The sequence below is a fragment of the Electrona antarctica genome, assembly GCF_951216825.1.
Source record: "Electrona antarctica genome assembly, chromosome: 12".
Lineage (NCBI taxonomy): Eukaryota > Metazoa > Chordata > Actinopteri > Myctophiformes > Myctophidae > Electrona > Electrona antarctica.
Window position 1 is genome coordinate 23,093,399 of NC_136793.1, and position 21,038 is coordinate 23,114,436.

The 21,038-nt window shown below is 39.7% G+C and overlaps 2 protein-coding genes across 2 annotated transcripts in view; both read left to right on the forward strand.

Moving 5' to 3' along the window:
* Window positions 1–270: 270 nt before the first annotated feature.
* ap3s1 (adaptor related protein complex 3 subunit sigma 1) lies at window positions 271–12,910 on the forward strand. Its single transcript, XM_079515755.1, has 6 exons — window positions 271–588; window positions 3,705–3,796; window positions 5,781–5,892; window positions 7,268–7,339; window positions 7,757–7,864; window positions 12,095–12,910. Exons 1-6 carry the CDS (start codon window positions 520–522, stop codon window positions 12,221–12,223), a joined length of 582 nt encoding a protein of 193 aa, XP_079371881.1. The 5' UTR covers window positions 271–519; the 3' UTR covers window positions 12,224–12,910.
* A 3,055-nt stretch (window positions 12,911–15,965) lies between these two features.
* Window positions 15,966–21,038, forward strand: part of commd10 (COMM domain containing 10) — a 68,721-nt gene continuing 63,648 nt past the window's right edge. The window contains exons 1-4 of the mRNA XM_079515712.1: window positions 15,966–16,103; window positions 18,585–18,675; window positions 19,338–19,448; window positions 20,338–20,493. Coding sequence (XP_079371838.1) covers window positions 16,075–16,103; window positions 18,585–18,675; window positions 19,338–19,448; window positions 20,338–20,493 — 387 coding nt within the window. The 5' untranslated portion in view covers window positions 15,966–16,074. The remainder of the gene's footprint in view (window positions 16,104–18,584; window positions 18,676–19,337; window positions 19,449–20,337; window positions 20,494–21,038) is intronic.

A 21,038-nucleotide genomic window follows, 5' to 3' on the forward strand; every position in this document is an offset into this window, starting at 1 on the left:
TTCCAGTGTGTGAAATAGCTTTCTCTCTCTCTCTCTCTCTCTCTCTCTCACACACACACACACACGCACACGCACACGCACACACACACACAGACACACGCACACACACACACACACACACACACACACACACACACACGCACACGCACACGCACACACACACGCACACACGCACACACACACACACACACACACACACACACACACGCACACACACACACACACACACGCACACACTTTTCAGGAAGCTTGCTTCGCATTCTTCTCAGCCGTTCAGTTTGTTCCAGTGCGGCAGCTGTAGATGGTGGAAATGAATGGTCGTTTGACGTGGAGGATTGTTTCCGAGGACAGAGGATGGAGCAGTAGCCTGTAGCTCGGAGCTAACTGACCGTATTAATCCTCAAATCGAGATCTGGTACCGAATTCCAGATAGATTTGGGTTCACGGGGGTTGACATACACCAGTCTTTAATAGACTGATCCCGTTGTGCTTCCCCGCCTCCATCCGACTACAATCATCATGATAAAAGCCATTCTAATATTCAACAACCATGGGAAACCAAGGCTTTCTAAATTCTACGAGTACTATGTGAGTAACATTGAGATTATGTGTTTCAGCCACGCATGTTTATGCGATATTACACGCGCGTAATCTGGATTGATACCGTGATACGCCGAATCGCCGATATTAGATTAGCTAAAACATTCTGTAATGTTTTTGGTCTCTAGAGTAAGCTTACATGTACATCAATCACATACACTAATAGTAATACCATATGTAATCAATTGAACAAGCTTTTATATAAAAAAGAAGCAATCTGAGACATTGCATGGGTAGAACTTTATTGCATCCATGGTGTGCATATTTTTGCATGGCGTCATTGATACTATTGTATAAGATGTCAGTCTCCACCGCACAGTCCATTCAGCGATGAATAATTAAACATGTGCAAGACAAAGCTGGCCTATATTATTTCCTAGACGGCGCGTGCAGACGTTTCATTTTTTTGTTGTTGCTCTGCTCAGTAGAATATGAAGTTGAGAGCTATCATGCAGACATGCATATCAGTGCAGTCAGTTCAGTCTGTTTATGTCACATGACTTAATGATGCCCTTGTGATTGACTCGTGGTTCCACATTGATTCAACGATATGCGGATCCTACGTACCGTATATTTATATAATACCTGTTGTGTAAAAAGAAAAAAATCGAATGAATCTTATGTTACATAATGGATCTACCGTATCTTGCCTGGTAATTGGCTGCGTTGGTTTATTTTTGTAATTGGAATTATTGCCCCGGCGTCCTTACAGTACCACAGGGAGTGTTACTTTATTTGTAGCTGACAGGAAATGTACCCAGCTGTTCTCTAGCAACTGAATTACACCGACGATGTCAATATAGAAATTAATTTATTTTTAAATTGGCCTGCCTACATCTATAGTACCTACCCACCACCTGGGGGCTTTGTGGTGAAACCTGATGGATATCAGACATACAGTATGACATGTGTGAAGTATGATTCATTTCACACATGTATTAGTATTACAGTCCAGATATAGGGTACTGACACTGTATGTATTATAATTCAGGTTTAGGTATTTCTATTGATTACTTTTTGATTGATCAAAAAGGCTAATTGTGAAGCACATAATTAACTGCTACTAAATAATTGTGGCACCCCTAAGGTGTAAGTCTGTGGTTTCCCACATTGTCGCACATGCATACATTGTCTGTATGTGTATAGACAGAATCAAGGATGCTTCTGTGCTTTTTGCAGGTTCTATCGATCTATCTATCTATCGCACGCATTCACACACACAGTCACACAATATGCACTCACTTACCTATTACCCAAGAGGAGAATTAGCAAGAGAGGCCAACTTTGCTTACTTCCTGTATCTGCGTGAGGTGGGCGGTAACATTATTAGGAGACAGGAAGAATGTTGGAGTCTATTCATTTCCAATGGGAGAGTGAACGTGAACACAGCTTCTGAACCATTCCTTAACTCCATGGTCACTGAACTAAATACTGGACCAAATCATCACAAGGCACACAATATTGACAAGATATTCATAGTAAAATGGCTTCTTTTAGCGAGACAAAACAGGAGAAAATCTACTTTGTTAATGACATTTCTTTATCCCAGCAACAAACTCTCGCGAGATTTGAGATGAGTCCGGAAGCCTCTCTCTGTCCATCTGCAATTTCACGGACAACACATAGGGGGCTCTGACCCCATATTTAAGATGATAATATGTGAATATTATAATGTGAAATGAATGGACATATTTAAAACGATTAGAAATGATCCTTATGTGCCCAAATTAGAGCTGGCATACTTGGTCTGCATATTGAGACAGGCAGATATGTAGGCACGGTTGAGGAGGATAGATTATGTAGTCTGTGTGATCTAAAGGACATTTTTATTGTCCATTCTACAACTTCTACAATTCTTGGAGGACTTCGAGAAACTAAAACGACTATTTCAAAAGTACACCTTGTCAGTTGTTTTCAATGTACTTTGTTAAATGACTTGTCAGTGTTGTTGTCTTCTTCTTCTATCGGGTTTCATGGCGGTCGGCAAACCTAAATGGTGCATTACTGCCACCTACTAGACTGAGTGTGGAAACAGTGTTGTTGTCAGGGGTGGAGGTCGGGGAGAAGCAAACCACGCCTACTATATTTAGGAGACCATTTGTAGGCTTTGTGTACCATTTCGCCTCTAGTGGCTCCAATGAAGTTGGCCCATCTTCATACATAAACCATCTTTGCTATTACTGACTCCGAGGCAAGATAACACCCTTTGGGTGCGTTCGGAAATGCGCACCGGGAGCGCACTTGCCTATAGGGCAGGAGGAGTTTCGCTCAGAACAGGTTATTCTGGTTGCCATTTTCCTGCCTACCAGTAGGCTAGTAGGCTATAGTAGTAGGCTGCTGCTTAATTATCAAATAATTAAATACATGCTGTATGGTTTCTTTGATTTGGGTGTCAGCTGACAAAATAACAACCTTCAGCAACATTCCCAAACAGCTCTGCTCTATACCTTTCCTCAAACGAGCATGACAGTGTAATTACCATATAGTTATACGATATATTATACCAAATAAGCCAAAATCCTACCGAACGCGTCACTACGCTCTCCCCCTATTAGTTTGCATTGCACAGTGCGCTCAGTGCGTTGGATAATTAAATGCAGATGCATAGTACATGATTTTAAACAGATGTATTGTTTGTACTCAATCCCCTGTGTATTGTTTTCAATCCTGTGTAATGATAGGCGTTGTACAAATTATCTGACAGCAGCTTGCCTCATAAATATATGGTTACAGTGAGGTGTGCGACAACCTGTATTACTAGGCTAGTTTTCACATATATAGTCTCTGACTCAATAACTCTACTGGCACTGGCAGTGGACAGTTTGTTTAAATACGACAAGGGTAATGGGAAGGATAAAGGATATGGCTTTCCTCCTTCTAAAACAAAGCCTTAGAAACCCTTAGAAGCCAAGTTGCTGTCACATGTTGGCTCACTTTTTCTACTTTACATTGGTTGGATTCTATCACAACATCTATATATTCTGTTTGTCTGTTGTTCTATTGTTCTCATTCTGGCCAGGGGGGAATAAATGCTCCACTGTCGAATGAGGTGTATATTGTTGTATCATGCCTTCTCCTGCCTATTGTCCTCATCCATTCCACAGAGCGAAGACACAGAACAACAAATCATCAGGGAAACATTCCACCTGGTCTCGAAGAGAGACGAGAATGTCTGCAACTTCCTAGAAGGAGGAATGTAAGTGTTGGGGATATGTACGTTTTATCAGGCCTGTCCGGTGCATCCTCATCACTGAAAAAGTATGTTTTCTGTAGTGGTTCAGCCTGACTAAAATCTTAAGAGGGAGGCTTAGGCTGCAATTTACAGTGTTCTGAGAATATTATGGCATTATTTCTTACAGTAGACTTTACATTCTGTGATGCAGCATCAAAGAGTTTTAAAAAGTATCTAAGGAAATTGGCATCAATGGCAGTAGTAGTTTGATATTCATTTATCATTAATGAATATGGTCCCAGGTGTTAGATTACCAGCAAAACTATCCGTCCTCTCTCTCGCTCCGTCTGTACTCTGTACACCTGATACACTGCAGTAATTAATTAGGTGTTAGTACAAACTCTGTCTAAAGCATTTAATTTAACATAATGATAACACCACAGCCACATTATTTGTAATACAAGGTAACACAAATTATAGCTTGGTGACATGTCCATGGTCCAAGTGGAAAAATGTCAGCGACTTCATTATGGTATGACACACCTGCCTTTAGAAGTATGCTACTGTAAGTACTGGTTTCTTTAAAACCACCTTCAGAAAGCTACACAGGGTGCTGAAAGAACTTTGTCTTCTTTGAGTTTTCCTGTTTGCTTGTTTGGTGTTCTGCTTGTTTGTTTGCGTGCAACGTACAAGGTTCAAGGTTGTACTTTATTGTTACATCTTGTGTACAGGTACGTAAGAGTAAAACTTATTCCTTACAGACAATGCAACAGCATATAGATAGCATAACATTCAAACAACAAAACACAGCAAGCACAGCAAACAGAGGGATAGAATGAGTGCAAGAAAGAGCATTCAAAAAGTAAAAATAAAATAAAATGGTATTATGTACATGTGCATGTTTTCCCTTAGCAAAAGTTAGGTAAACTTTATGTGAACAGCTTCACTGTGGGAAAGCACCTTCTGCAAGTGGACTGTGTGATAAGACTAAGGCCAGTGTGGTCTTATCGTACCTAGTCCTAAATAGGTTAGTCAGGGGTGATGTCTCCATACCTCAACCGTGTTACCATATCATGTGCCCTATCTTTACACGTGAATATGCTGTGACTGAAAACATTCTGTTGTTTAGGCCTATCTAAGTATCTCTGGATGTTTTTGTCTGTGCCTTGGCTATAAAACACGCTGCCTATGTTAGGTAATGCACTGCGTAGACTCCTGATAACGCTGTCATGTCTGTCACGATCATGAAATCTTACTTGAATAACCATTCATTCAGGGCAGTTATAAGAATTAACTTAAAATTCAAATAAATATAGTCCATATCTATATATGTATAGAGGGTATGCATGCTTAATGTGAATGGCAAATCGAGTGGCAAAGCAACATGCAAAGTGAGTTTAACATTGTTTAACATTGTTTAATGCAATCAGATAGGACTTTTCTGTTTGGATGCATGGGTTGTCAAGGCCAGAAAGTAGTTTTTTGACACTCAGTAGGCATTCCTGCGTAACTTCCGGGTTTGATGATGATGTCACGCGCATACCCTCTATTACAAAATTGTGGAAATAGCCAATCTACAAGCTCACAATGAGTCACATCACATATTTCAACATGGAAACGATTCGGATTCTGATGATATTATGAAGAACAAAACATACTCTCCCCATGGCATGCCTTCGACTGGTGGAGACAATAATTTTGATCAAATAATTGTGATTGTGTAATAAATGTGACAGGCCTAATGGGTTATTGTTTGGGGGATTCATTTTCACAGCTTCTTACATTCTTCTTACATTCTACTTTACGGAACAACTTAAATTGACTTGATAGTTTATAGTTCATCCATCCATCTTCAAGTGTGAAGATATAATCCCCCCCATCTGGTCCTTGGTCTCCCACAGGGTCTCCCAGTGGGACATGCAGCAATATAGTGTTATAGCAAAATAACTTTTATGTTTTTGTGCACTTTTTAGTTTTTACCTCTACTCTATCTTATCTATTACTTTAGGTTAATTGGTGGCTCTGAGAACAAGTTGATCTACAGACACTACGCCACACTGTACTTCGTGTTTTGTGTAGACTCCTCGGAGAGCGAACTGGGAATATTAGACCTAATCCAGGTAAGAGGTCCAGCAGTTATTGTATGTTATGATTATTTATTTGGCATGGACATCACAATCACATTGCATATTGCACAATAACACTATAGTTTAAAATCCAATCAAGTACAAAAAAATAATATATCGTTGCTGTCCAGAGGATACCTCATTACTCCAAAATGTTGATTTTTCAGGAAATGAAAAATGTAAATTTTTAAGGAAATGAAGAAAACCTTATATTTTTTAAACAATGCAATACTGTCTCATAAAAGTTGGTGTTGTGACTTTAGATATTGTCAATTACTTGCATGAGAAGGAGAGAGGTGGCGGAGTTTATTGGGAGTTAGCTCTTTTAGCAGACAGTTTGAGGGTCCAATGGAGTTAAGAGGTTTTGTCCAATGAGTTTACTACTTTCCATTGGTTAAATATTTTCGAAACAACACACAGACGTAAAGGGTGTTCAATAGCATTGATTTATGGAGAAAAACAAAAACCTCAAAAATTGAGTTATGAGGTTTCCTCCGGACAGCAACGATATACTATTAATATTTTACAACATCAAAATCACACCCATTACATTAACTTGTGAAACAAAACAAGATTAGACATAATCATTCAGGTAACCAGTCAGAAACTATACATGTTAGCACCATTGATTTAATTTCAACCATAGTTTGAGTCCTCTGTAAAACACATTACCATCCGTATATATTACTATATACGCTCCTGGCTGGTGACTCCTCATGCATCGGAGGAGGCATGTGGTTGTCAGGGTTGCCAAGTCCGCTTGTTTCCCACCAATGTTGGCTCGTTTTTTTCCAGAGTTGCGTTCTTTTTCCATTTCGGGTTGCAGGTTTTTGGGCTTGTTTAAAAAAATCGGTGGCTTGTTTTGAATATCAAACAAGCCAACATTTCTTTGATGTATAAATACCCATAGGTTTGGGGGAGTGTGAATCACATTGAGTGACAGAATCAGCCTGGTGTCTCTACTATTTGTGTAATAGTATAATAAATGACCAAAACATTCATATGGTAATTATAGACATACATATTATTCATAATGATGAATGCATGAAATTTGTATTTATTAGTATTATATGGCTATATTATATTATTATGTTTCTCTCGCCAAGAGTTGGCTTGTTTTGGGCTTGTTTTTGGAGGTGGGTTGGCTTATTTCTCTCACAAGAGTTGGCAACACTGGTGGTTGTTCACAGTTCACACCTTCCCCAGACAAATAGTGGAGCCTGGCAGCAACAGAGACTGTCAATGCAGTGCTCAATGGAAAATTGACATTGAGTGAATTGTAAAATATTATAGCTAATAAAAAGGTACCTTCTTTGTAAAGTCTACTGTGATCAAAACAATGACTTATATGCAATTTATCCATTTACAGGTATTTGTGGAAACGCTGGACAAATGTTTCGAGAATGTCTGTGAACTTGACTTAATTTTCCACGTAGACAAGGTAGGTAATTCCATTTTATTTAGACCTTCCCTGTGAGCAATTGTGATGAACAGATCGGTTGTGAAATGTTCTGAATTCAGGAACCCGCCCGGTTGGAGTGTAGCAAGTAATAGTGTAATTGTGTATCTACAGTATATTTGGTATAAAGCTAAACATAGCCTGGCTTGTGTTACCAGATAACTCACATTAGCAGAATATTACTACACTGACTGCATTGGGTTGTTGTATATTAAGATGTATCTATGGTGCAACCATAACATTGAAAGTTAACAAGAAGTTCACTTCACTTGAAATAAAAACTAAAACTGAACTTTGTTCGTCGTTTGTGTATACCTGATTGCCTTTTTCTTTAGCCTTTTTTTCTTCTAAAAAGTATATTTTCAACTGCATTCTTTACCTTCTTTGCTGATTTGGCAGGTCCACAACATTCTGGCAGAGATGGTGATGGGTGGCATGGTGTTGGAGACTAACATGAATGAAATCATAACACAGGTGGATGCCCAGAACAAGATGGAGAAATCAGAGGTAAGTGTGACCAAGTGTGGTCCATCATATATGTATGACCTCATGGTATTGTATATGCAGGCATGTGTGAATGCTGCATCCTGCATGCTATTCTCCAGTGCCCGTGTGGATGCACCTGAACCCACTCTTGACTGTTTGTGCCTTCTCTGACCCTACCTCTTGCTACCGCACTGCTGACTGCTCTCAGCACAGAATACACAATATCCAATGCTATTGTCTCCCTTGTACACTGGAAAGTCCTTATAAGAGGAAACAAATTTAACCAACATTTGTACAGTCTCTGATTTACAAATGTATAAATTAACACTCAGGATTTTACTGTGTACTGCTCAGTGTATATACTGTACATAGTTTACAGTATCAATGTCACCAAGTTGTCATTTCTGTGGTGGGTGCATTCGCCCATATGTTATCCAATGCCTCTGGAATCTCGATCAAAAGTCTCCCGATCACAGTCTTATATTTTATACATTGTCCAATGTCCATCTCACTTTGACATGTTATGGGCTTGGAAGTGGGTTGTATGTTTCTTTTGTGAGATGGTAATGTTGTAATTGCTAGCAAATATGGTAATCTAATATAAATATATCTAAATATTATGTTAATTCAATAAGCCTTCAGTTTCATGGTCAACCAGACCACAAATGTGATTTTTAACATCAATGAGCTGATATCTCGCTGTGGAGTCGACCATGCATTAGATATGTGGTACTGTATCTAAACTAAAGAAGGATGTCGCTTTGCTTTCCATACAGCTTCTGTTAGTGGATAAGTCTTGAATTCATTACCATTTGTTTCTGAGCATCCAGTGCTCAGAAACACTGTAACAGCCAGAGACAATTTCATGAAGTCATTTCTATTTTTCATACTATGGATTTTGAAAACCAAAAAGCGTAGCTGTGCTGATGAATTGGCGCTTTTTGTTTCTTTCTTTATTTTTATTTTTGCTATTTACTAACAATGTTAGCACTCTTGAATTGTGGGCTTAGTATAGAAATGGTGAACTACAGTATAACCACTAATCGGTTTGGGGGTTAATACCGCTTTCTCAGTGACTATCCTATGCATCGAAAGGAAGCCACAACGTCGTAACACGTGTAATTGTTTCTTTCAGGGTTAATTTTCTTGGCCTGTCTAATGTTAAAAGTGCTGAACATAAGGGTTAACTCGTGAGAATGATGAATGATCAAAGTATCTTTGATTTCCTAACTGGCTCATTTATGACCAACGCATCTGCTCAGTTTTCAACATGAATGACTACAGAAACTGTACACTGCAGAGTAGTGGAGCATCTGAGCTGTCCTGTGTGTTTCTTCTTTTTTCTGTCTTTTTTTCTTTTTTTAATAAACATAACCTCCTCTATGATCGACATGGTGTAAGACAAGGCTTTTATTGTTCAACAAAACATCAGAACTGCTCTGTCTCTTTCCTCTTGAACCTACCCTAGACCGCAATGTGTGCTTTACAACTCACTGATGCTAATTCCAAGTTCCAAGATGTTGACCAATTTTAGAGCAATCATGCAATACATAATAATAAATATAGCTGTTCTTCCCATTTAGTGAGGACTGATATTTAATATTTGTTAATGAACATAAATTAACTTTTTCATAGTTCAAATTGTGGTTGAAGAGTGTTAAGATCACATATCTTTTCTATAAGTGCGGTTTATGGTAGGTTCCATCACTACTTCTGTGGAGAAAAACTGTGATTATTTTTATCTGCTTTTTTTAACATTCCTCATTCCTCTCTTTTTTCCTGACCCTTTCTAGTTCTTTCCATTCTTCTCTCTTTTTGCAGACGTTTATCTTTCAGTCTACCAGACAGGACAGGTAGACACAGGTACTGCTAAATTTACAACCGAGTACTGTAACTTCAACTAAGTTTACTCCCTCCCCCTGAGCGGCTGAGCCTTACTGTTGTACAGTATCCTACCACGTAATGGCAAAACAATGTCACTAACATATTAGGAATCTTTCAGGTCAGACCCAAAAATGTATCTCAATGCTTTTGTTCCATCAAATATTAACATTTTTCATGACCAGTGTTAAAAAAATAGTTGGAAAACACATACTTAAATGGTACAACAACTAGATGTAGACATACAGTATGTACTATGTACTAACTCATATGTACTAACTAGGTAGACCTATTTACGGTGTTGAACCAACAGTGTTTCCAAAGTCGTGCCTTGGTGTAGCAATTGAGAAAAACCTGAACGCTATTATCTGCTAGTTCAGCAATGTATTAAGTCAGTTTGCTGCAGTTGTTTTTACTTAATTATCACTTCCTGTGCTATGCATTGCCATTTGTTTACCATAGTTAATCGCATCGGTAGGCAAAACATGCTCAGAACTTCCAATATTTTCACCGTTGTGATGTTTTTTGTCATATAATTAATTATATTACAGCTATTGGCCAAATATTACAGCTGGACTTTTTTCTTCTTCCTGTGATTACACAAAAGTTGCACATGAGATTATGTCTGAGACAGTGATTTCTATTGCGCTATTTTACTGACTGATAAGCTGCATAATGTACTACATCTAATGGTGGTAGCATTAAGAACCGGTCATCTCTAACCTGAGAAGAAATTGTGAAGCTCCCCACTTTAGAATGAACTACATGAGCAATGTGATCCTAAACCAGCGTAGGCTCAAGGATTACAGAGCCTTATTGTCAATTTTATACCAAGCAGCCCTAAATAATATATAGGTGCTCTGACTTTATATACAGTAGAGAACCAGAGACCTGTTGCAATGTGTTACAGGTGTTAGCATGGTGTGATTGTTTACACAGCCATGAGTCAGTCTGCGCTTTACCGGAAAATCTCACCAAGAAGCAAAAGGGAAACCCATTAACCTCAGTCTGACACTTGAACATTGAGCCCATGTGCAGGATCAACATCCACATCACAGTGGTCTCTCTGTCTAACTCCACTCACTAGATACAGGATTCAGTGAGAGGAATTCCCAAAACACAGAGAGTCTATTGAAATACACAAGGGGAAAATAACTCATGCCGATAAATGAAGATCATGTGCCTTTTCTCCCTTTTTTTTGTCATTGTATAGACCAGCAATTGTATATCGTCAGAAATATGGCCCACTGCCAGAGCTACCATGAATTGGTTGTGGTATGTCCACACATCTAATTAGTTTTCTTACAATCGTGTGTTAAACGAGAACACCGGAAACTACTGTACACAGCTCCCTGGATTAAGCTACCTACTTATCATTTTTGGGTCTGTCTGCTAAAGATTCATGTGGGAGATCTCTAACTGCAGTGATTCTCAAATGTCCTCTTATTTTAGGCAACAAGTAAAACAAATCGTCTAATTGTATTAACTGTACAGAAAAATACCAATGGGCTTCATTGGAAATCCTATACGTGTGTAATACGTTGAGATTCACTGTGTTAGAGTGAGCTACCTCCATTGTCCCTCAGAATAGATGTCCTGTTGTAGCGCAGTGTTAGGCATTCAAACTTCTCATTGTTAGAAGTTAACACCTAAACATAGTTACTTGTGTCCCTGCAGTAAACGTATGTGTACTGTAGACGGCTAAATTGTAGAAGAATTTCATTCTAGTAGGTTAGTGACCCATTCCACCCCACTAGAGGTCTATTAATGTTCTAATCAATGAAGAATGCAAGCCTAAATATCTTTCCTTATCTTTTTGCCATTGAGGTTTTCTGAATCTATACAAACATTCTATGCTGTCTATCTAAAACATCATTTCCCTTTCCACACTCAAACCCATTTTTTCTGCTTTACCCGGTTCTCTCCATTTTTACCCCCATCGGTCCTCAAGAGTCCAGTGGGTTCCAAGCAATGTTCCATATGCCTTTTGATAAAAGGTCCACTACTCCTGAATACGCCAACAATAATAATGTCCTTGATTCATAATTGGCTCTGGTTGTGATGCAAACCATTATAGAAGCCAAATGCATGTGCATACAAAGCTACATAGGCATCTGAATGTACATTTGCACATCGTCTCTTCTAGTAGTTGTCGATGCTTTTGCATTATGTCAGTTGTTGATTGTTATCTGTTTAGTATGTTTGATGTGTTGTGTGCGTGCGTGCATCTGTCCAATGTGAACGTCACATCTGCCTTGTGTGATTCATGACATACGTAATTTAAGTGTGATGTACTGCATGTTTGTTTGACTGTTCATGTGACCCTTGGTAACCCCGCTTGTGTGTTTTGTTTCGTGTGTGTCTGTATAGGCCGGTATTGCAGGAGCACCTGCTCGTGCTGTATCAGCCGTTAAGAACATGAACCTCCCGGAAATGCCCAGAAACATCAACATTGGTGACATCAGCATAAAAGTGCCAAACTTACCCTCCTTCAAATAGTGGCAGCAAGATTCTGAACCTGCAGACGTCAGCCAATGTTTACTGCGATGCAATCTGTTTACCAAAACCTGCAAAGACAAAGTTTTGTCAAAAGTATTTAATCTCAATGGTACTGTGTGAAGTAAAACTCCTTCCTTTTTGGGCGTTCTCTCTCTTCTTCCTGTTTTGAAATGAATGTCTTACATGTGTCTTTTTTCTGTTTGAGAGAAAAATATTAGTATTTATTTTTCAGTGGTACATTCCTCGTGCCTCAGCTGGAGGCATGCCCTTAACGTTGAGCTGCTACAGTGCAGACCTGGCTCAGTTTTGAATGGAAATCCTTTCAGTTCGAGTGTTTAGGTTGTGAATTTCTGGACAGGTTGATTGGTTCTGATGCACCAGGCAAGAGCAATGATTGGCGTGTAAGTGAATCCATTTCAACAAGCAATTTGAAACTGGTCTGCTTACAGTGTTGGAAAGTCATCCCTACAAGTGGTTTGTGAAAGGTATACCTACGATGCAGGAAATTGTGTTCTAGCAAATATGCTGTTTGATGAAATTATATATGCTGAAATTGTATTTTTTTTCCTTTCTTATCTGTATGCAAAACAAATATTTTAAAAGAATGTCTTATAAAATTATTTTCTTTTGATTTTAATCTGTATCTGTTCCTCCTTTTGCAACATATAATAAAGTATTGAATGTTTGTGTGGGGTCTATTGTCCGTTTATTGGATGATGCCCTACATTATGATGTCTACATTATATAAGCTATATTTGAGACATATTTCCTATGCACATAATATGAACCTGAATGACAGAATAGCCTACGCAGCATTTATTTTATTCTGCATATCAGATATTGGAATGGAATATGTTCATATTGTCTAAAGAACTAAACACAGAATATCTGTCTGGTCAAGCAGTAGATGTACGATTTGGCATTTGTTAGTAATATGATTATGTCTAAAAAGTCATTGCCGCAAATTGGCGTGACAAGTGTCAAAGTGCTCATTATGCGCAGCTTTTGTGCAGCCATGACTCCGGGTATTTTTTTTTTTTTACAGAAGCATTTTTTTTAATTCATTCACAACAATTAATAATAATGATATGCTGATAGACTCGCGTCACCAAGCTTTACATTTACAGTTTAGAGTGCACTGACTGCTTAGTCTTTAGAACGTCTACTTACTATATCCGGTAAATTACACTTACGTGCACTGCGCCCAAGCAGGCACTGTTCTTTTGGCAAATCTAGTGAGCAAATATAAGACTTCCGGTGGACGATCTCTTCAAAATAAGAGTACCCTCTAGAGTATTGAAAAAAAGTTTAATTTGCACATTAAAACTACAAATGAAGCATTTAAATGATGCTATATGATGCTATAAGACACACATTATGTTTCTGTGTAAAAAATAAGTAATTAAAAAGTTATCTAAATGGATAAATGCTATTCACTGGAGTGCATGGACTTTATAAAGTGGACACTGGACAAAAATCCCTGCTATGTATCGACTAGTGTGACATATGCACATGTCCGGGGAGACCTCCTCTACAACACCACACTGTCCGCTAAGCAGCAGAGGTGTAAAACAAAAATTGGCACGCCATACAGCGAGGTGAAACATAAAAGAATGTCCCATTTCCAGACTAAAGTCACCTAAAGTGGACACTGGACAAAAATCCCTGCTATGTATCGACTAGTGTGACATACGCACATGTCCGGGGAGACCTCCTCTACAACACCACACTGTCCGCTAAGCAGCAGAGGTGTAAAACAAAAATTGGCACGCCATACAGCGAGGTGAAACATAAAAAAATGTCCCATTTCTAGACTAAAGTCAACTAAAGTGGACACTGGACAAAAATCCCTGCTATGTATCGACTAGTGTGACATACGCACATGTCCGGGGAGACCTCCTCTACAACACCACACTGTCCGCTAAGCAGCAGAGGTGTAAAACAAAAATTGGCACGCCATACAGCGAGGTGAAAGGTCAAAAACTATCCCATTTCCAGACTAAAGTCAACTAAAGTGGACACTGGACAAAAATCCCTGCTATGTATCGACTAGTGTGACATACGCACATGTCCGGGGAGACCTCCTCTACAACACCACACTGTCCGCTAAGCAGCAGAGGTGTAAAACAAAAATTGGCACGCCATACAGCGAGGTGAAACATAAAAAAATGTCCCATTTCCAGACTAAAGTCAACTAAAGTGGACACTGGACAAAAATCCCTGCTATGTATCGACTAGTGTGACATACGCACATGTCCGTGGAGACCTCCTCTACAACACCACACTGTCCGCTAAGCAGCAGAGGTGTAAAACAAAAATTGGCACGCCATACAGCGAGGTGAAACATAAAAAATGTCCATTTCCAGACTAAAGTGGACACTGGACAAAAATCCCTGCTATGTATCGACTAGTGTGACATACGCACATGTCCGGGGAGACCTCCTCTACAACACCACACTGTCCGCTAAGCAGCAGAGGTGTAAAACAAAAATTGGCACGCCATACAGCGAGGTGAAAGGTCAAAAACTATCCCATTTCCAGACTAAAGTTAACTAAAGTGGACACTGGACAAAAATCCCTGCTATGTATCGACTAGTGTGACATATGCACATGTCCGGGGAGACCTCCTCTACAACACCACACTGTCCGCTAAGCAGCAGAGGTGTAAAACAAAAATTGGCACGCCATACAGCGAGGTGAAAGGTCAAAAACTATCCCATTTCCAGACTAAAGTCAACTAAAGTGGACACTGGACAAAAATCCCTGCTATGTATCGACTAGTGTGACATACGCACATGTCCGGGGAAACCTCCTCTACAACACCACACTGTCCGCTAAGCAGCAGAGGTGTAAAACAAAAATTGGCACGCCATACAGTGAGGTGAAAGGTCAAAAACTATCCCATTTCCAGACTAAAGTCAACTAAAGTGGACACTGGACAAAAATCCCTGCTATGTATCGACTAGTGTGACATACGCACATGTCCGGGGAGACCTCCTCTACAACACCACACTGTCCGCTAAGCAGCAGAGGTGTATGGCGTGCCAATTTTTGTTTTACACCTCTGCTGCTTAGCGGACAGTGTGGTGTTGTAGAGGAGGTCTCCCCGGACATGTGCATATGTCACACTAGTCGATACATAGCAGGGATTTTTGTCCAGTGTCCACTTTAGTTGACTTTAGTCTGGAAATGGGATATTTTTTTACCTTTCACCTCGCTGTATGGTGTGCCAATTACATTTTTACACCTCTGGTGCTTCGCGGACAGTGTGGTGTTGTAGAGGAGGTCTCCCCGGACATGTGCGTATGTCACACTAGTCGATACATAGCAGGGATTTTTGTCCAGTGTCCACTTTATAAAGTCCATGCACTCCAGTGAATGGATTTGGGCACTCCAGTGCATGGACTTGGGCATTTATCCATTTAGATAACTTTTTTACGTTATTTAATTACTTATTTTTACACAGAAACATAATGTGTGTCTTCACAATAACTGTAATGTAATAACAATACTAATAATGTAATGTAATAATTATTTAATTAACCACGCTTTTATTCTGAAAGCAACCGGATGTCTTAAATTTGCTAGCTCTCAAACAGGAAGTTCTAGATTTGCCAAAAGAACGGAGCTTGCTGCAAGCACACAACTCGTTTCCATATCCGCTCCAGACCGGATCTTCAGGCAGAAGAATACAAAGCGAGTACATTAAATGAGCGTATGTTTTACGCAGCTTTGACGCTCACGTGCATTGTCTTGTGACAGCAACAGGAAATACTGTCTGTAGCTTTATGAGGATGCTCTGACAAAATTAAACATTGTTTTAAAGTAACTGAAGACACTAAGTGGCAACAATGGCAGCTGTTATTAAAGAAACACAAAGGTAGGATGAAAATGAATCGCATATTCTACACTCTACAGCTAGCTCCACGTCAATGACAGCACTCTAGTATGCTATATTGCAGGACTGCATAGTGTAACTGTAACATCCATCCTGCATAGTTTTTCTCTTTCTCCTGTTATCGGTTTGTAGGCTATATATATAATACTTGGGACCCAAATCTGAGTCGCTACTCGCAGGTCTTGGTGGCCAACTGGCCATTCTCTCTTAAAAAGCATTAGCCCTGACTGTATTGAGTTGTACTTGAAATGTACTGTAATTCTGCAAACTGTTAATAAATCAATCAATCAATCATGTGAACCATGGCTAAAAAAAGCATCTGGAAAAGCCCTTAGCTCGCTGATAAACTATCATTAGTTACACCTGGGCAAAACTGAACCCATTCTTTTTGTGTCCAGAATTAACCTCTAAAGCCAAAGACGAAATTACCTACCTGGGTTGTATTTTAGAGGACAATCTTTCCAGTGAAACAAAGGCAACAAAAAGTAATCAGAGGAAAGTCAACCAAAGAACAAGATTTTTTTGCAGGGTTGGTCAGTAGGAATACACTGAGGGCACACAAAGGCATTACAAAATAAGCCCAGACCTCTCAAAAAAACTGGTCAGGTTTTCTTGGCCAGTCACACCTAGAACTCACCTAACCCCTGCTCATTATGCTAGGGTGGGATGGCTCAACTAATTGTGAACCAGGGACCACCACCCTGACTAAGAATCAACCTGGGGACCACTATTGTGTTGGGTGGGGATATGGGGTAAGATTTTTTTGTCAGGTGAAACCTTTATACTCTATGGGTGAAACCTGACTAGTGAAAGCTCATGAAATGTAGATGACATCCAGTGTAAGCACACCTAAGATTCCATGCGCAGACAAAATAAACTGTCTGCCGCTGCTGCCAGACTTACTAAAGAGCCGCGGACGTTTTCGGCTGTCGGACATCTTCTTTTCCGGGTTTTTAGACAGCTGGTGGATGGAAATTAAGCTCCACCTCCGCGGACGACTGCTGCGACGGCCAGATTCCCGGAAACGCTCTCCTCCGCGGCAGTCATCCGCGGAGGTGTAGCTTCTTTTCCATCCACCAGCTGTCTAAAAACTCGGAAAAGAAGCTGCGGACAGCTTCTTCTGTCCGCGGCTGTCGGCCGTTTTCCGCTTAGGTGTGGAAACACTGCTTCTGGGTTTTTAGACAGCTGGTGGATGGAAATGAAGCTCCACCCACGCGGCAGATTGGCCAGATTCCCGAAAAAGCTTGCCCCAGCGGCATTCATGCCGCGTGGGTGGAGCTTCATTTCCATCCACCAGCTGTCTAAAAACCCGGAAGAGACGCCGGCAGACAGCTTCTTTTGGCCATGCATGGAAGTTCAGGTGTGCCCAGGCTGTGTGTCAGATTCATCACCCTAGTCATACTGACGTGGTGACATTTTGTTGACAAAGTTGTAAATGTCAACAGTATGTATATCCATAACATAAGCAAGCAGCACGCTAGCAGACAATACACGTCTAGTATCATTTTATTATTATTATTTTCACAATTACATTACCTGATCATCTTCTTAATTAAATACACTTAATTAAATACACTTAATTAAATACACTCATTACATGAAACTCTATACCGTCATATGCATACATCTGTCGCACAAATTATCAAAACATTAGAAAGTAGCTGGCGTATCTGTGTATCAGATTGTGAAAATGTAATAATAATAACAATAATAATAATACAATGAGTGAAAGACAGAACTAGTGTATTATTGACCTGAAATATGCTAGTGGTCCAGAGCTCAGAAAAGGTAAGGAACCACTGATCTATTCTTATCCCTCGGTTACCATAATTCCATTCTTACTTTATCCAACCTTCCATATTAATCACATGTTATATGAACTGATACTTATTGTATAGAGTCGAGCACACACATGCAATATATATTTCCTAATAATGATGACTGAACTTCCCCTTCTTGACATTCAAACTCTCCTTTTCTGTGGAATTTCTTCACCTCCAACTTCCAAGTAAATTACAACATTGAGGCCTCATCATAGGGCACCAGGTCATTTAATTTCTCAAGAAAAAAATAAAGAAAATGAAAAAACTTCACTTTCCTATGGCCAACAGTTGAAAACCTCTGTTGCATATGATTGTATGTCTTTAAATGTCTTGATGAATTGAATACACAGGGCCACAAAGGAAACAAGCCCTTAGGGCTTTTTGTGTTGATGATTGATTGATTTTAGCATCATTGTATAATCGTACCACTGTACTATTTGCTGACTGTTAATAAAGTATTCAATCAATCTAATTCTAGCATTTGACATGATAAGCCTGGACCTCAGAGTAGCATAATTAATACACCAGAGTGGCAATACAATACATTATTTATTATATACAATATTTTATGTGTCTCTAGGCAGTGGTGTTATCTGTTGCGTTGGGATTCATGTAGCTAAACAATGTTTAATCCAAACAGTATAAAAGAAGCAGTGACGTTCATCAACACGATTGATGTGAACAAGCTCTCCAGACTCATCTCCCGCATCATTCAGAAGCTTCATCTGAAGGTGTGTTATTATGCGTCTTCAAAAACACAACTTTTTCAGAAATGGTAGTATCATGAATATAACCCAGACCAAAAATATATTTGTAAAGAAAGGTAGGCTAAGTGATATATTTTTGTTAAAACTAAACGTTTTTTGTTAAAATATGAAAGCACTATTCTGATAGTAATCATTGCTATATAGTTATCATTGCATACATAATTAGGTAATTAGGTAGGTGACACATTTTCAGCCAATCAGCTTAATTGATCAGCTAAATTCTTTATAGGTGGTGTTCCAGTTCCCATTTTGTCTGCTCATTTCTTTGTGTCATTACTTTCACTTGTTTGATCTGTATCCTGACTGAGTTTTCTATCCTGATTGGATAAAATTGGTATCCCAACCTGAAAATATATTTTCTGTTTAATGAAGAGCTGGAGAGACATGGAGACTCCTGTTACTGAACAAAAACTCTATAGCAATATGTACCATCCGAATATAGAGCTATTTAACATTTATTTTAACCAAAGAAAATCACGTACCCAACCTTTAACTGAAAAGTATGCTTTAAAATGTTGTTCTCGTTGTTGACATTTTGAGCTGGTCATGCCAGCATCTTTACTTGAACTGAATGTAAACCAAGCAAAAGCAACCTATTTTAAAATGTATGCTTAATCTTCTTCCAGGGTGAGCGTGTGTTCAGTGAGGAGGAAGAGAATAAACTGCAGACTGCTCTATCTTTGGACAAACAAGCTCTGAATCTAGTCCTGGAGACATCAGCCTTTATCCTGGAACAGGTAAGGAGGGTCTGCATTTCTATAGCGCTTTTTTCTAAAGAGCTTTGCAATGTGTGTGTTGAGCACACACACATTTGTCATACAAATAATTGCTATTAACGATTTAATTGTTTTTGGCATTGCATATTGGAACATAAAGAATGAATAATACATTTCTGTTTGCCTGGTAATACATAAATAGTGTAGATTGCTGATCAACAAGCTTATAATGCGTCATGAAGCATAACCCGAGCACACAGCAATAATCAGAAGAGGGAATTATGCTGCTGTAAGGAAAATATTGAAATTTGATGGGGCCAGTGGCCACCTGGTGTCACTGTTGTGTTTTGTATTGTATTTTGAAGGTTTGACTGCAGTTCTGAGGAGCTGAATGTTATACCACCTCACACTTGCCAGGTGCCACACAGTCACATTTCTATTTAAAGGATTTTTACATTCTATAGACAATTAGACATACACACTATCATCATCATCATCACACACAAACAAACAACCAATCATTTCCCCACCTTATTCCTACACAACCATTATCCATGTTTGTGGGAAATATCTTTTGCAAGACAAAAACAATTTGGCCCAGTGACAGCTATCCATGTTGTAATTGGTTTCAAGACAGGAAAAGTCCAACAGTGGTCTTATCTTGTAGTATTTAAATGACCCATGATATCCCAAACTGGAGTAGATTGTATATCAGCAGTAATAAGAGCCCCTAGAGAGCAATGGATTCTTGGATGGATTTTTAAATCTTTAATATGATATATAGCAGATTACAAGAAAAGCAAAAATGATAACAATAAGGTTCTTGATCTTATTGGCATCCCCATGGACTGCTTTGTTCTGTCCTACCAGTGATAATACACTCTCCTCTCCTCTCCTGTATTGTCTCCAGGCAGTGTATCATAATGTGAAGCCGGCATCTCTTCAACAGCAGCTAGAGGCAGTGCATCTGAGTCCAGACAAAGCAGAAGTGTTCTCCCAGACTTGGGCCACTGCTGGCCCTGAGATGGTGGAGAGGCTAAGGCAGAACATCTTTGCCCCAAAGAAGGTGAGGCTGATAAGCATACACTATAAAATCTTGTCTTAATAGGGTGTGTGTTATTTTTGAACACAATGAGTGCCACCTGGTGGACAAAAGGGAAGGAGCTTGGGGCCACCGGATCAGAGTCTGTTTTAGTATGACTCCTGAATGTAGTGCCTGGTGCTGGGAGTCTGGTGCAACGCACAGGTCCTGGGCCTGGTGAGAGCAGGAGTGGACCTGGTTGAGACGTAGGAGGGGCCCGGACATGAGTCAACCCACAGAGCCTAGTCCTTCCACGTGCCAGAATTTGGTTCTCCCAGTCCCGGCAGAGTAGTTCCGGAGCAAGGGATTGTGCGGCCTTGCTCATTCCCTGATGGACTGATCGAGGGTAGCTACTGGGACGTAAAACGTGGATTTGGATTTTGGGGGGGGGGGGGGGGGGGGGTTCTCTCTCTTGATTGGATGCAATCGGTATTCCGACATGAAAATGTATTTTCTGTTTACTAAAGACCTGAGGATCAGGTGTGCGACTCTCTACCACTGACAGCCGTGTACACATCGGACAGGCTACA